The 15513-nt window shown below is 53.1% G+C and overlaps 8 protein-coding genes across 8 annotated transcripts; 3 read left to right on the plus strand and 5 right to left on the minus strand.

Moving 5' to 3' along the window:
* Window positions 1-19: 19 nt before the first annotated feature.
* On the minus strand, window positions 20-1718 carry BO97DRAFT_397434 (M81 family metallopeptidase). The gene has a single exon (XM_025694139.1). The coding sequence runs from the start codon at window positions 1653-1655 to the stop codon at window positions 132-134; it is 1524 nt and encodes a 507-aa protein (XP_025548014.1). The 5' UTR covers window positions 1656-1718; the 3' UTR covers window positions 20-131.
* Window positions 1719-1969: 251 nt separating this feature from the next.
* Window positions 1970-2931, minus strand: BO97DRAFT_375856 (class I SAM-dependent methyltransferase; the record flags this gene model as incomplete). The annotated part of the gene is made up of 5 exons (XM_025693003.1): window positions 2876-2931; window positions 2704-2811; window positions 2393-2640; window positions 2212-2335; window positions 1970-2155 (listed from the first exon to the last, which is right to left on the minus strand). Coding segments are annotated over exons 2-5 (663 nt in total), but the record flags the coding sequence as incomplete, so codon positions are not given.
* A 1440-nt stretch (window positions 2932-4371) lies between these two features.
* Window positions 4372-5200, plus strand: BO97DRAFT_437311 (uncharacterized protein; the record flags this gene model as incomplete). The annotated part of the gene is made up of 2 exons (XM_025697837.1): window positions 4372-4985; window positions 5041-5200. 2 exons carry the CDS (start codon window positions 4372-4374, stop codon window positions 5198-5200), a joined length of 774 nt encoding a protein of 257 aa, XP_025548016.1.
* Window positions 5201-5298: 98 nt separating this feature from the next.
* Window positions 5299-6452, minus strand: BO97DRAFT_459758 (uncharacterized protein; the record flags this gene model as incomplete). Its single annotated transcript, XM_025699298.1, has 1 exon — window positions 5299-6452. Exon 1 carries the CDS (start codon window positions 6163-6165, stop codon window positions 5299-5301), a length of 867 nt encoding a protein of 288 aa, XP_025548017.1. The 5' UTR covers window positions 6166-6452.
* Window positions 6453-6693: 241 nt separating this feature from the next.
* On the plus strand, window positions 6694-7384 carry BO97DRAFT_397439 (GNAT family N-acetyltransferase; the record flags this gene model as incomplete). Its single annotated transcript, XM_025694140.1, has 1 exon — window positions 6694-7384. Exon 1 carries the CDS (start codon window positions 6773-6775, stop codon window positions 7382-7384), a length of 612 nt encoding a protein of 203 aa, XP_025548018.1. The 5' UTR covers window positions 6694-6772.
* A 183-nt stretch (window positions 7385-7567) lies between these two features.
* On the minus strand, window positions 7568-9859 carry BO97DRAFT_459763 (alpha-N-arabinofuranosidase A; the record flags this gene model as incomplete). Its single annotated transcript, XM_025699299.1, has 8 exons — window positions 7568-7957; window positions 8007-8522; window positions 8566-8705; window positions 8753-8862; window positions 8921-9004; window positions 9058-9556; window positions 9602-9617; window positions 9671-9859. The coding sequence occupies 8 exons, from the start codon at window positions 9857-9859 to the stop codon at window positions 7568-7570; spliced, it is 1944 nt and encodes a 647-aa protein (XP_025548019.1).
* A 673-nt stretch (window positions 9860-10532) lies between these two features.
* BO97DRAFT_459766 (uncharacterized protein) lies at window positions 10533-11400 on the minus strand (the record flags this gene model as incomplete). The annotated part of the gene is made up of 4 exons (XM_025699300.1): window positions 10533-10598; window positions 10666-10986; window positions 11026-11256; window positions 11302-11400. 4 exons carry the CDS (start codon window positions 11398-11400, stop codon window positions 10533-10535), a joined length of 717 nt encoding a protein of 238 aa, XP_025548020.1.
* A 2171-nt stretch (window positions 11401-13571) lies between these two features.
* BO97DRAFT_459774 (putative methionine permease) lies at window positions 13572-15467 on the plus strand (the record flags this gene model as incomplete). Its single annotated transcript, XM_025699301.1, has 4 exons — window positions 13572-14063; window positions 14111-14836; window positions 14885-15285; window positions 15326-15467. The coding sequence occupies exons 1-4, from the start codon at window positions 13743-13745 to the stop codon at window positions 15465-15467; spliced, it is 1590 nt and encodes a 529-aa protein (XP_025548021.1). The 5' UTR covers window positions 13572-13742.
* Window positions 15468-15513: the final 46 nt, after the last annotated feature.

The following is a 15513-nucleotide window of genomic DNA, read 5'->3' on the forward strand; positions in this document are numbered from 1 at the left end:
TTCAGTGGCAATTAAGGTTGGCTCGTGTAGTGAACTGAAAAAATCTTACGAATAATGGTAGGTGAATAATGAGCTACGCTCTGCAACACCTACTGCAAACTGTCAATGTGCTCGTCACTCATATGGATCAGTCACTCATCCGACCCCGACAGCTCCTCATCGGAAGCGGGAATCATCCGGGCCCTGAGATCAGGAGGAGAGGGAAAGACGGTGTCAAACGGCCACATAGGACGACGAATCCGGTGATGTCCTAAACGAACGAGATCTTGGTCGACACCACCGGGGGTCAATGCCAGCCTCCAATCAGCAGCCATGTCGAACAACTCTGGTTCCAGGTATCCGATCTTGACGATCACCAGGTCGGCTTTTCGGGGATCCAACTGTAGTTCAGTAAAATCACGTTCATGGTGATAGGGCTTGCGGAGCTGCGTCAGAATAGCAAACACCGAACCCACCTGCAGGACAGCCTCCACAACAGCATCCTTGTCGCCATGCTTGATCGCATGCACACGCCCTGTCATTGTGATCGGCCCTGCATGAATAGCATCCACCTCGGCCCCCGCCGTGACCGTCACCGTGGCACCAACCCCGGCCTCCACCATGGTCTGGACGGCCCGTGGTCCTGGCAGGCTGGCATACACTACGACCGGCCCATCCAGATCCTGAAACTCCGGACGCGTCAACAGCCGACTCAGGCCCCAAGTAACATCTCCCGAGCCCCCAGCGGTGGGATTATCGCCCGAATCCGAGATAAAGAAGGGCCGAGCCTTGGACGCCAACCCGGCATCGATGCACTCGGCAAATGATCCAGTGGGCCCAACAAAGTGGAAGTCTGCATGTGCGTCCCAGAGCGCCTGGGCCAGTAATTGCGACCCAGCGGCCACGGCATCCTCGTCCCACCCCGTCACCACCACCGCTGCCCGATTCCGCGGCTCGTCCGCCCATGCGTAACCTACCCACACAGCAGCGTCGACCACCCCCTCTCTCGCCTCGACCTGGGGCACAAGCGCATACAGCCCCTTAGCGGGTTCCACGCGGGTGGAGGTTTGCTCACCCGGCAGCAAAATAGGCAGAGGGATCCATGCCTTGAGCGGACGGGCGGGTGGCCGACAACGAAGGAGCAAATCAACCAGATTCCGACACGCGCGCTCCTTCGTCTCCGTCTCGTCCTCGTGCGGCGCCATACGGAAGCAGGTGATCAGATCGGTCTGGTGGACCAACGCGCGCGACACGTTCCCGTGGAGATCCATGGAGGCGGACACCACGCACTCGGGCCCAACCACCCTGCGGATCCGGCTGAGCAACTCGAATTCCGCCTCATCCAGCCCTTCCACCACCATCGCGCCGTGAATATCGAACCATAGCCCGTCTACTGGCGCTGAGGTAGCGATTTCCGCCACGCGCGACACGATTTCGGCGGCGAGCTCTTCGAACGCGGCGCGCACGACGATCCCGCCGGGCAGTGCGTGACCGACCAATGCGCCTCGCCAGTCTGCTGCATCGCCGAGGGGGGTTCCGGAGCGAAGGAAAGGGTATTCGTCGATGATTTCGTGGCTGCGGCGTGGGTGGAAGGCGGGCGCAAGGGTCCGAGCGGGGGTGAAGGCTGAGGTTTCGCAGGCTAGGCCGGCGATGGCGATGATGGGGCGCGGAGCCATGGATCTAGAAGATCGAAAAGCAGCCAAGGGGGTTTGAATTGAGGATTGAGTGAGAGAGGTTGGTGAGAGAGTGTGGGAAGTTAAGAGAAGCTGGAGAGAAACAAACAAACAAGCGACTGGTGAGGGGTCAGTCACATGCTCATCACATGTCCATGCTTTCCTTCCCCGCAGCTTATCTGATATTTGATATTTGATATTAAATGCAAGATACACAAGGACTCTCACTCTAAGTCGACTCAGCCTTCCGAGCAATCAGTTCGATAGGCCTCCAGGCAAACCCATGGTCGACGCCGCGCTGATCAAACAGCTCCTTTGTCAAATTCTCCAGGTAAGTTGAATCTTCCTTGCTATTCACCCAAGACGCCCGCAAGACCCTCGTCACAACAGTCAGGTAATTTGCATAATACAATCCGCGGACTGTTTTCTCCCACATGCCAAGTTCACCTTGCATTATGCTAAAGCCCTGTTCTCTGAAAATATCTGGCAGATTGCCCACCCAACTAGAACCCCCCGTCAGCTTAATGGACAGGTCAAAGCTTGCGCTCTGAAGGCACACCGTGAATCGATTCTCTCACTCTCAAGCTGTCGTGTATAAAGGCTCTCTAAGCGCTGCATAGGGCACGAAGATACCAGGCTGGTATCTCGCCCAATCTCCTCCCACTGGACATAGCCTCCAGGCTCTAGCGTCTCGGTCAGCACAAGTGCCGTGACGATGACAATCGTGGGGACTTTCGTACTCAGCAAGGTGCTAACCGCTTGGATCAACTTATCGGGTCGATTGTCCCTCACCACGCAGACCCACAAACGCAGGTGCACGACATCAAAAGCCCCGTGGAATTTGTCCGGTATATCAGACATGACGTCCAGCGTGTCCAATTTGACATTCTTTGGTAATGTGGATTGAGGCGGGTACAAGGCATCCGAGATGTCGTAGCCACAGATCTCGGCCGTGTCCAGCTCGTAACCGAGATCTATACACCAGATGCTACAATCTCACTCCAAGTCAGTCCTGTTCGAGATTTTAGGGTAAGTGAGAATGTCAACGCGCCCTGTTCCGCATCCGAGATCCGCGACGCGCATTCCAGGCTGCCTGGGGATGAGCGGGCTCAAGACATGGCCCGTCTGGAATCTCCAGAAAAGCTGCTGCTCATTCATTCTGATGAGCGTCTATTAGCAGATGAACCTTGAGAAAAAGGAAAGACCTCTTCGGGGCAGATTACCTGACCGCTTCGGGAACATCCCGACCAAGAATATATTCGTCAGCGGAACGGTCAGAAGGCATGATTGCGATGGGGCGTCGGCCAAGGAGAGCGAATCCTTCCATACTTGTCCTGCTCTGTGGACTGCGGGGGTATAAATACCACGGCACCACCCACCACGCGCTAGAAACCTTATCGGGTAGCTGCCATCCCTTCCTTGTCGTGCCCTGTTTTGACGAAGCCACCTTGTCAGTGACTGATTCATCTAGCTAATCTCTTGTTCAAAACATAGTTCATGGGTAATGAAAAGCTGTATTGCATGCAAGAAGAGCCCACTACCTCCTTCGCTCCCCAAACAGTCCCATGGAGGACCACCGGGATCTAAGCTTTATTCCCATCTGCTGCGATCGGAAATGAGCATGATGGCCGCAATTTTCAATCGTGGTTTGATTCTGACTGAGTGATTTACCGTACAGCGGGTGAGTTGACTTTGGCATAATGAGACTACAGGGTGACCGCTGCGGAAAGCGGTAAGGTGATATTCTCAAGCAGTTTCACGCAAGCAGGGATGGTGAATAGCAATCACATGCCACTGAAAGGTAGCGGCATTCATGACTCAGCGTGTGTGCACGCCGAGAATATCAGGCTGCATATGCCAAGCATGCTCAAACTCTCTTGACTTGGTCATGAAGCACAAGGAGCGCAAGGGCTTCCGATTCCAATTTCCATAGGTAGAGACAGGAAGCACTTGATTAATACCCTACAATACAGCTGTTGCACGAGTGGATGATCTTCAGAACACAGGTTGTGGGATATATAGGAGCATGTGTTCGAAGAGTTAGGCAGGAATTCATATTGCTTCCATCTGTCAAGCAAGGGATAGCCGGAGCCTGATCCCGATAGAGATCTCGCGGTAACCTTGATATGTTGGAAGTATGAGTATGATGCCCACGGTCAGGGGCTCAGTCTCTCCTATAAGTACAAGGGTTTATCTACAGGAATTATGAAGGAGTTGAAGGTCCATCAGAGTGAAGATGGAAAGAATGATCGGCGCCCAGACAGATGCCGATCTGTGAGCTATGCAGGATCGTCCTCATTTGGTAACGTCAGAGAACCAGATCTGGCTCAATCTGATTGGCAGCGAGGTCGTGACAGAAGGTACAACTTCTGCATCACTGCAGACAAGTCAAATCTCGACCGGATGAGGCAATCCGGCTCACATGATGGGCATATTCTAGAATGGGCCTGATGTCAACACGTCATTTATCCTTTCACCGTCTTGTCGGAATATACCTAAGAATTATGCAATAAAACATGTACGTGGCTAAGTAAGAGACATCCCGACATATCATTCCAAAGAGGCAGCGACATAAAAGGCTAAGCTCAGCTGTGCACGACTGCAATTTGTCGTTCCAAGCTTTCTACCTACAACACAACCGCGGCGAAAGAAAATGATAATGCCTTACCCAACGATCCACTTACCTGACTCTATACCTGAGAGGCTACAGGACCCCGATATGATAGCATTGATCAGCCGCATTATCGCGTTCACAACTGTGATTCTATATCATACAGTATGGCATGCGCCAACTTACCACGCCAAATTCTCCAAGAGCAAAGCCTGTCTCTTCATACATATCGGCACCGGACTCTTTGAAAATCTCCAATACTGGGTTCTACAAGCTCAGGCTGACCACAATAATGTTCTCCCCAACACGATGGACGTGCTGTTCTGCTTCCTCTGGTCGTGGACCAGTTTCGTCCTTGTGAGAACACTCCGTCGAGGCGATCCACGGACAACTCGCCCACCCTACCAAGCTGCAGCATGTCTGCGTCCCATTGCGACCCTGGCCTCTTACCTGTTCAACATCCCCAGCCTGCATACCGCATCCGTCCATGCGCTGGACGGTTTCATCTACACGCGCCTGGCAATCTTCTTCTTCACCTACACGCCGTACCTGCGGGGAGCAGTCACGTACAGCACCATTTACGCGATTTCGCTTCCACTCGCCGCCGCACTGAGTGTTCATAACAGCCGCGTGCCCGGCGCATCATTAGTGTTTATTCTTGTCATGGCGTACATCACGCAGCTGAATGCGTGGGTGACATGTAGATCGAAACGCTTGAGAGAGTAGGTCTTCACATAGTGCGCAATTATTCAAGGAGTTGCTAATTATGGAGTTTAGTCCGCAGGCAGGAGCAGACGTGTCATTGTTGGAGAGATACTTGGTGAGGGCGTTACGGAGCTTAGGGTTCGCGGAGCTGGAGGAGCTTCGAGAAGTTTCCAAGGAGCGTGCGTTGGAGAAACCGCTGACTGATGATTATATTTCTGGTACTCATACTTAGGTAGTTACGTGCAAACTCTTACTTTAGCTGATCACGTCTTGTGGGAACAAGTGCAATTACAGATTCAGATATTAATTAGAAAAGATCCTTATCCGGACTCAGTTTACCAAAAAGAGTGAATCATTCTGATTGAAGAAGTGAACCACCGCTGATTCTCTTAGCCATGTTCGCTTAGTCGGGTCATCCGGGGCTTTCAGGTAGTCTTCCACGTATAATCGAACGGGCAAGCCCAGGTCCTCTAAACGAATCAATCGATCCCTCAGGTTCAGTCGGATGGGAGCGACAAGTTCGTCAAACATCACTTGCCAGCAGTACTCTCTCACCCCTTGCCGCGGATACTGCTTCTCGTAGCACAGCTGGTAGGTGATGGCCTCCAAATACCGGTGGGGCGTGGGCATTTTGATAGGGTAATGATGGGGGAAGTGCCGGCTACGCTCCGGCAGCCTCGCATCGGTGGACAACATGTAGAAGTCCCACGACCGTCTCGGCGGCGGAATGTCTCCCACTACAAACGGTGGCCTGGGCCTCCCTGCAGGGGGGTTTGGGAAGTACCCATGGCGATCCGACTTCACAAAGAAGCTCACCACGCGCTCCCAGGGCCGCTGCTGCCGGGTCATGGTGAATCCTCGGGCCGCTATATCTTCTGCATCTTCAGCCTGTGCCGGGATATAATGGAAGTGGCAATTGCTGAGGGGGACACTGATGTTACTGACGTGGCGGGGATACGAGAAGTGAGCGTCACAGTAAACATCATGACACGGCCGATACCCGGCCTCAGCGAGCGCCGCCCATGTTGGTCGCCAATTGGACATCGGGACGAGGAACCCCGTGAAGATACCCAATCGATTTTGGAGCCCATAGAACTCGAGCACCGACTCCCCTATCAGGCAATACGCGATTCCAGCTTCATCCAGCGTGCGAGCGGTAAACTCCATGGCCTCGCTATCTAGCATGAATCGAGACATGTTGACGAAGTTGATGATTGTCTCTTCATGTGATTTTAGGTATATTGATGTCTCGAGATCTATAGTCCCAATATTTATATTTGCATATGCTCATGTATCTCGTGGTGGTTACCTGGATTTCATCTCCCAGCGAAGGGGGAACAAAGACCATCAGGCTGGAGATTCCGAGGAATAGTCCGACAAATCCGAACCTAGCCACCTCTTTACTGAATATCAGGGGAGTGAATGCTTTAGCGCTACGAGGCTATGATTTCGACTGAGATATTGCTGCGAGGTCTGTTGGATAGTCCGCCAGATTACCGACGGTCATCCCCGGAAACCGCGATCCTCCGTGGTGTTACTAACACCTGGGCTTCCGTCTTACTCTTAGCCACCATCCACTAATAGTGATATCTTATATCAATTTAAAGGTCCGCAGATTGACTTCTAAACTTAAAAATGACTCATTCAGCACCGGCCCCCTACCTATTCCTCCATCACCCATTTCCAGACCAAAATTCCAGGTAGAACTACAACATATAGCGACAACACCAGATATCAACCCCGACCCCTAAATCCACACCAAGATAAACCCATCCAACAACATCCACCACCACAAACCTCCAAAATGCCATATCCCTCCTCCCCCCTCATAACATCCACCCCAAGACTGCACATCTCCCTCCTAAACCCCACCAATCCCTTACACAGCCACTTCCTCCACCACCTCTGGACAACCCCAGACTACACGACCTCCTGCGGCCCCTCAGCGATACAAACCCCCGAAGACGCCACCACCTTCCTAAAAACCCGCATTCAGGCCCTTTACACATCCTCCGACTACAAACGCGGCTTCTTCCTCCTCTCCCTGAAACCGCACCCCACCGCCACATTATCCGAGAGCGTCCCCATCGGTACCATGTCCCTGATGCAAGGCGCCCCGCCGGACGGGTACACGCTTCCGGACATCGGGTACTGCGTGCTGCCGGAGCACAGTGGGCGGGGGTATGCCACCGAGGCTGGGAAGGCGCTGGTGGCGTATGCGTGCGGCGAGCTGGGACTGGACGGGGTGTTTGCGTTCTGCGATGTGGGGCATATGCGGAGTCGAAGGGTGTTGGAGAAGATTGGTTTGGAGGATCGTGGGGCGAGGGAGTTGAGGGTGTTTGGTGGGCAAAGGAGTGCGGTTTATGCGTTGCCGGGGATGGAGCGGGATTTGCGGGTTTATGGGGTTGATGATTGATTTGGGTGTACTGGATGGGGATTATATTTGATGGTGTGAAGCGTGGGGTTTCTAGAATGGGTTGGGAATAAGTGTTTCTATTAGGTTTCAGAGGACATAGTGTACAGTACATACCTACTGCGATAAACATAAAACGTAAATCGCATTTCTGAAAGATACGCCGGCGTTGCTAGAGAGCTACACTCAACGAACGACCAAAACCGCCACACTCCACGCCGGCATCTGTATCGTATAGCTGTCCCTGATAGCCGTGATATTCTGCGTCACAGGTTGAATGGTCGAATTGCGCGGACGATTGACTCCGTCGCGAGGACCGGACAACATCTCCAACAGACCCCCGGTCGTTTTTGGGACCGTGACTCTGACGGTCCGATTATCATTGCCATAGTTGGCCATCTTCACAAAATACGTGCTGTTGCTTCGCGACGCCACCCAGTACAGTGGCCCGAAACTTGATGTCGAGTTTACCGGAAGGATTATTTGCCCTTGGTAGGTCGAAAACATCTTCTGTACGTAATACGACGTGGACAGAGTGAGGGAACCCGGGCTGGAGTCGAACCCGATGAGTGTAGGCTGTCGTGCATTGATAAGCATGGGTAGGACGAAGCAAGGAGATGAAGACAGTACATACCCACCACTGGGTGTACGGAAAGTTCTGCAGCAAGGGTGCATAGGACGCCATCTTGATCACATCACTGTTCCGCTCCAGTCCGATCATATGGACGGCCTCACCACAGCTGCATTGCATATACGTCCAGTAGAACCCGTCGGGATCACTGGTGTTTCGACAGCCATACTCGCCGATCATCACCGGCCGTGACCGGGACTGGTGGTCCCATTCGTGGAACATGGCTACCAGCTGGTCTGCACTGCGATAGTAATGGAAGTCATAGATGATCCCCGGCGGTGGGTTCGAGGGAAGGCACTTGGGATCGCTGACAGAGGTAATCAGAGTGATGTTGGGATAGTTCTTGTGGACGGCGTTGTAGATCTGCATGAAGCGTTGCGGATACGTCGCGCATCCCCCAGTGAAGTCGTCCTCGTTGCCAATTTCCACATACTGAACGGGCCAGGGCTTAAGTCGTCCATTCTTGGCGCGAAGACTCCCATAGGTGGTGTTCGGAGCGCCAAGTAGATACTGTTCAATCAGCTTCTGAATCAATGCGACCGTGGCGACTTACCTCAAGCTCGTGGAGGATATCCTGGATGTAGGGCTCGAGCTCATTGCCAGAGAGGATATCGCCGTAGGATTTGCCATCCCAGACAGCCAGCACTGGAGCCATGCCCATGTCCTCACACCACCAGAGATACTCATCAAGACCTGAGCGAGAGTTAGTGACATTCAGGATGACTTAGTTTTCTACCTACCCAAGGCGTCAGTGTTGGGATAGAACCAATCGCTTTGTCTCCCCGGACGCTCGACCACCGGTCCGATAGTCAAGTTCCACTGCCACCGACTGTCGACTTCCAGACCTTCTCTGTCATGAACGAAACCATATAAGTAGGAATTGGCTACCGCCGGGAGTTGGGTCGTACAAGTTATTTCCTCCTGGGAAGCGTAGGAATGTCGGTCTCATATCGGCAATGGCCTGGGCAATATCATCTCGGAGGCCGTTGGGCCTTGCAGGTGTCAGTATCGCTACTTCCACTGACACACAAGACAGAATCCAGACCTCGACTTGTACGTTGGCGGAAATAACTGCGGCAGCCCAAAATTCAGAGTCCCCCCGGAGACCTTGGAGGCATTGAAAAGGAGTCGCCACTCATTGTTACCATCCGGTGCCGCTGTCGAGTTGAATTGTGTCGTGTATCGGGTGAAGTTTTTCTGGGAGCTGGCAACCGTGATATTATGCGAAGCGAAGATGTTGCCGTTGGACGACCCGGCCAGCTGGAGGATAATCTCGCCGGAGTAATCGCCCAGCATCCAAAACTCGCACCAATAGGTGGAATTGATCACCGGAATGCCCTTGTATCCTGTGTTCGCGAACCCGACCCGACCGGTTGCGCCGTTCTCCACGGACACCTGGAGGGAGGAGGTGATGGCACCGCTCACCGGATATAGATAATCCTGCATTATCTCTGCCTGTCCGATGGGTTTGTACGCGGTAAGTCCGGGATTGGCCCCTTGAAACCCGTTGTTCTGCAGCAGCTGCCCGTGTAGTCCTCCATCACCTGGTCATGTTAGTATAGTTACTGCAACGCGGATGTGGGATGTACCGGAATGATCCATTTCCTAGACACATAGGGTCAGCTAGCTCACATCTGAATTACCTGCCTCTGACATACCTCGAACATGATCCCATACAGCAACGGACTGGATTGATTTCCCCCGGACGTGACAACCGTTAGGTTGACAGCGGAACTGTTTCCCGGGGTAGCACTGGCTCGCGGTGCAAGAGATGGCTTGAGGGCAGTGTCTTCTTGAGGCAGCCATGCGGCCGCAGCAGCCAAGATAGAACGCGCACAGGCCTTCATGGTGGATCTCTCAGCCTTGACCTGAGCTGTATTGGCAGTGATCGATGACCCAGTCGATCAACAGGGGTGAGGAATTCTATTTTAACTGTTCTTTATCAGGTTGTACCAGGAACAACAGCCGGCGAGATAAACTCCCTCAATGACATCATACACTTTCATGAACTCAATGGAGAAGCTGGTTTTCTCGACGATGTCGGCTCATTTCCTGTAAAAAGACGCGAGCTGTTCCTGTCACAGACTCCTGTACTTCTCCGGCTCCCCACAGGGCCACAGAAGGGAGGCCACTTTCCAGTCATTTAGGTTCGCGCAGGCCTGTTTACAGGCAGTGCCCCAGTTTTCAGAGCAGTATTTGCCGCAAAGAATGCTGGAAGGAGGCAACCTACCCTGGCATCATGATTGCGAGTGCACTCTCGACATGGAGAAGCAATTGGAAGCTATAGCCACTCGGGGAAGACAAGGTCTATTGCGGCCTGCGGCATCAAGCTTACCGTATCGGGAAAGTCCAACTTGGCTGCAGGCATGACCAAATCGGGTTAGTGCATTTTATGATCAATCAACAATTGTTCAATAGGTACATTTATACATTATCATTGAGTCAAGGTTCATATTCTGAAACTCCTGCATCCATAACTGATCCCATACTACTCCTGACTGCAGGTGATAGTGTTACCATTTAATACACCCAAGGAATCAACCGATATTTCACTCGTGTCCGGATATCCTCATATTCCTTCCCGTACTAGACGCATGTTAGCCTCGGCCACTCCTCATTCAAACACTCGCTGCTAAAAGGAGATCATACTCACCCGACCAGCAAGATACTGATCCAGAACCGGAACACCCCTGACCGCGAAGTCATAGAAGAAGAAACTAAAGGTAGCCGCCGCCCACGGCCACCCGCCAGCCACCATTGCATACGCAGCCCGCCAGATAGTATACCCACCGTAATTGATATTCGTCGCCAGCGAGAACAGCCCGCCGCCGAACGGCTTGCCCTTGTTTGCCAGGTCCTTCTTAAACGCACGGCGCTGGAACTCGGAGATCGCTTCTGTCGTGAGTCCGACCAGATAGGCGCTGACTCCAAGGGCCACGGCCGGGTTCGCCAGGGCGAAGTCCAATAGGTTCGTCTTGGGAGAGCCACGGGCTTAGCAGGTCAACGACCAGACACTGAGAACGGTGTTGATGCTGTTAAAGACCGTGTTGAAGAATGCGATCAGTGCAGCGGAACCCACGGGGGTCTCTTGGTCGGAGACAAATAGCATGGCGGCGATCTGCTTGATGCTGCTTCCCAGAGGTAGAAGCAAGCCGACGAGGCTGTAGTAGGTATAGAAACTGCCGTTGGAGGTGTTCCAGATGTTGTCTGAGACGACAGCAGAGCCCCCAAGTGCCGCAATTAACTGGGAGGCCCATCATCGGCTCAGCAGGCTGTATTGCCACCAGACGTCGGCGGCGCGGAGGCCGACGAAGACAGCCCTCCCCAGCGGAGAGCGAGACTTGGTGCGCAAGACATTGTCATGAAGGGGCTTAGGTGGCTTCGACATTGTTGGTATCAGCCCGTGAAGGTGTTAGACAGAAATGAAGTCATACAGCTGCATTCAAGGATGGTTGCTCGAATTTATAATACGTATTCTGTTGCTGCTTATTCATGTTCGGGGTTGAGATCAATGCCGAGGGACATGGCTGACTTGATGACTCCGTGACTTGCCGTCTCAACGGAAAGAGACTCGGTCCCAAGGACGATTCTTCATTTTTGAAAAAGAAACAGTCCCGTGGACATACAGGCGACGTAATCGACTCTGAAGGATATCCAGCGCTCTGCTGCTAGTATACAAGTTGGTGGCGGTGCTCGGGGTTGATCTCATTTCCGAACTCTTCATTTTTATCGGGCCAACCACCCCTTGCATGTTGAACTCATATAAAGCCTAACAGCATGAAATCTCCCACTTAACATCTTGCTCGAGCGTAAATAGACTACATCAGGTCCGACAACATGACAACCTCTATTTCCGTGATTCTCTGTGGCGCCAAACGTGAAGTCGCAGCCCTGGTTCGAGCAAATATGCTGCCAGAATACAACGGTCTGATACCGGATTCTACAGCCCCCGCTGAAGACGAAACTAAACAACCAGCAGTTGTCTACGCCGGTCACAATCTCTCCGCTGCGGAGGAAGAAGTTCCACTCTTCCGCTGCATACCCTGCGGCGGTTACTGCGCGGCTGAAGGCCAAGTTACGAGGAGTTGGAGTTGCACTTGGAAGCACCGAGAACCCGTCGGGGATCGCGGGAAAGACTTACTGGTTTTGAGGGCTACGAGTCTTGTTCGTCGCGGGTGGTCGTAGAGACCTCAAAATGCGCTATCCCGTCGTGCTCCTGACAGCCCCAGAGTACGAACTCAAATATGTCGGGATCATCGTGGATGGAACACTTTAGGGCGAGGCAGATGTTTCTCAAAGGCCATACAATGTGCAAGAGCAGGCTCGATAAGTTAAGAGTCAAGTTACAGCCAGATTCTTTTGTTATATATCGCAGAGGCTTGGATGCACAACTTCTTCCAATCGGGAAAAGAAATCCCTCCGGCATTGTTCAGTATGATACAGCATCTTGAAGTACATTCTCTCTGACCTGCTTCAGCCCTTATTCTTTCTGCAACGCATACTGAGGGACCTCCTCGCCCTCTTTCCAGAAATAGTGTGCTACATGGTGACTCTCCGGCAGTCTCGTCTGGGCCTTCTTCCCATAGAAGTTCTCACGCATCGTACCACCTGCCACCTCATAGTCGGTAAGGAAGAGCCCTCTGCGCTGCAGCTCGGGCACGAGATACTAGTATTTACACTACTGTATGTATCGTACAATCGAATGCCAGATGGTTGAACTTGAAGAGAATTCCTCCTTCGCCAGATCTAAATATGTATGCTCCTCATTACCCGGCCGAGAGGATGCAAAGCCAATGCCCAGAGAGACCAGACCAAAGACGCATATCTCTCGGAACACACGGACCACAGGGTCGATCACTGCAAAAGATAGCCAAATCGTGCTTGGGGAAATGCTGCATTGTACAGGGCGGGGGTCGGATGGCGTGCTGAGCACTCATCGATGGTATCATCCCGCCCTTTCTTCGTCCAGGATTGTCGGTCGCATCCAAGGGACATTCCCAGAGACACAAAATTAGGCCTATTTTCAAACAATGCTCGTCCCTCTGATATCGTCGCTTCGTCACTGTGACTACCCATGGCGGGATTGAAGACCGAGAGAGGGTATTGGGAGGGAAGACGGATAAGGGCAGGGAGCCCTAATATCGACTATTTCCTGGTGTTGGGTTTGCCTGCACCAACCACGTTACGCGCCCGGCAGATGGCATGCATTCCGTGTCTGATGATGTGATTCAGGGCAGATGAGGGGATGATGGCACGCAAGAACGACCGGTGCTGACGACATCGACTGCCTACTATTGAGACTGATGCGCTCGTTTTCTAGTAAAGTGTTTGCGAGAGATTATGGTCTAGTGTCGTTAATGTTGGGTGAGCTTTCCTGGACTCTATATTATACTCAGCACGAATAATTCGAGGATAGCTGAGCTCGAAAGACCTGGTGTGTCAGTGTGGTAGGTAGCCCTACACTCCGGGCATGTCCTCCCCTGACAGGTCATTCCTACGCACTTCGTCCATGCACTGCCCTTCATCCCTTGCGATAAGTCGTTATCAGCTGGGAGGAACACACAACATGCGCACAGAATGACGTGCCTGGGGTATGATGCTTGATTTCCAAGCAGCCTTACCGAAGTGCTTACGCTGGATGCCTTTCCATCTTCTGGCGAGTATCTAAGGCGTTCTCCCTCGCGAGGGAACAGCACAACGCAGTCACCGTCACTGGGCCACTGACTCACCATGACCCAAGACGAACAACAGCCCCTTCTGGGCATCCCCAGCGCCACCCCGGTGTTTCCAGATGAGGTGCCCGACGCCGAGGCAGCAACCCGACCGCCAGCCCACGAGGCAAAAACCCTCACCTGGACGAGCGCCTATATTCTGGTCGTGTCGCGAGTCATTGGCAGTGGCATTTTCGCAACCCCCGGCTCGATAGTCAAATCCGCCGGTAGTGTTGGGCTGTCGCTGTTGATCTGGGGCGTGGGCACCGTACTGGCCGCCTGCGGACTGGCTGTCTCGCTGGAATATGGATGCATGTTGCCTCGCTCGGGTGGCGACAAGGTAGATTTTTCGGTCGCTGGTGATCGCTCTGGTATTGACATGTTTAGGTGTACCTGGAATACACTTATCCACGACCGCGATTCCTCGCATCGACGTTGATCGCCGTGCAGGCGGTGGTGCTGGGATTCACAGCCAGCAACTGCATCGTCTTCGCCAAGTACACTTTCTTCGCCTTCGACATCCAGCCCACCGAGTTGCAGCACAAAATCCTCGCGCTAGGCCTGATCACCTTCGTCACGGGCATGCATGGCTTTTTTCTGCGAACGGGAATCTGGGTACAAAACGTGCTGGGATGGCTGAAGATCTTTCTGGTCGGAGCTATCTCACTCACCGGCATCTGGGTTATTCTGGCCCGGCCCCCGAGTGAAACGGATGCTTCATTTGGCGGTTCGCGAGGGGGTGTCTTCTCGTGGGACTCCCTCTGGGAAGGCTCCAACTGGAGCTGGAACCTACTGTCCACGTCGCTTTTTAAGGTCATCTATTCCTACGCCGGCCTAAGCAACCTGAACAACGTCATGAACGAGGTGCGAAACCCAGTACGTACGTTGAAAACTGTGTGTCCTGCGGCGCTTATGACCGCCGGTGCGCTGTACTTCCTGGCGAATATATCCTACTTTCTGGTGATTCCGATCGACGAGATCAAGAACAGTGGTGAACTCGTGGCCGCGCTGTTGTTTGAGCGTCTTTTTGGCAACCAGATCGGCCAGACATTGCTTCCATTAGCAATTGCCATCTCTGCAGCAGGAAATGTCATGGTGGTCACTTTTGCACTGGTCCGTAGCCTTTTGTCTCTGAATATATCACTGAGCTAATGAAACCAGGCGCGTGTCAACCAGGAAATTGCCCGCCAAGGCTTCCTCCCTTGGTCCAAGGTCTTGTCGTCGTCTCGACCGTTCGGGGCCCCTTTGGGTGGACTGCTCGTGCACTACGTTCCCTCAGTCTTGGTGATTGCGCTGCCACCGCAGGGCGACGTCTACAATTTCATCCTCGATGTCGAGGGGTACCCGGGTCAGTTCTTCAGTCTGGCCGTAACTCTGGGCTTGCTGCTCCTGCGATATAAAGAGCCCGATTTGCCTCGTCCGTTCAAAGCGTGGCTGCCAGCCGTGTGGTTGCGGGTGCTCATCTCCCTGGTCCTGTTGTCGTCGCCCTTCTTCCATCCAGAGGGCGGAAAGGGTGATGTAGGCTTCTTCTACGCGACGTATGCGATTGTTGGGACGGGCGTGTAAGTTTGCTGCTCCAACCTTGCCGGCTTGTGCTAATAGAAACAGAGTTGTCTTTGGCGTTGTATACTGGTACGTATGGACGGTGCTCCTCCCGCGTTGGGGAGGATACCACCTGGAGGAAGAGAAGGCAGTCACAGAGGATGGAGTAGCGCATAACAAGCTAGTTCGCGTATATGAGTAGATTGATAATCAAAACCTCTTTTTGATTTTTGGAGTTACGAAGAAGC

This window comes from Aspergillus homomorphus, assembly GCF_003184865.1.
Source record: "Aspergillus homomorphus CBS 101889 unplaced genomic scaffold BO97scaffold_43, whole genome shotgun sequence".
Taxonomy (NCBI): Eukaryota; Fungi; Ascomycota; class Eurotiomycetes; order Eurotiales; family Aspergillaceae; genus Aspergillus; species Aspergillus homomorphus.

What these genes read in the sequence shown, in the direction of transcription:
- BO97DRAFT_397434 (XM_025694139.1), bottom strand. Translation starts at nt 1,655, where the DNA reads ATGGCTCCGCGCCCCATCATCGCCATCGCCGGCCTAGCCTGCGAAACC.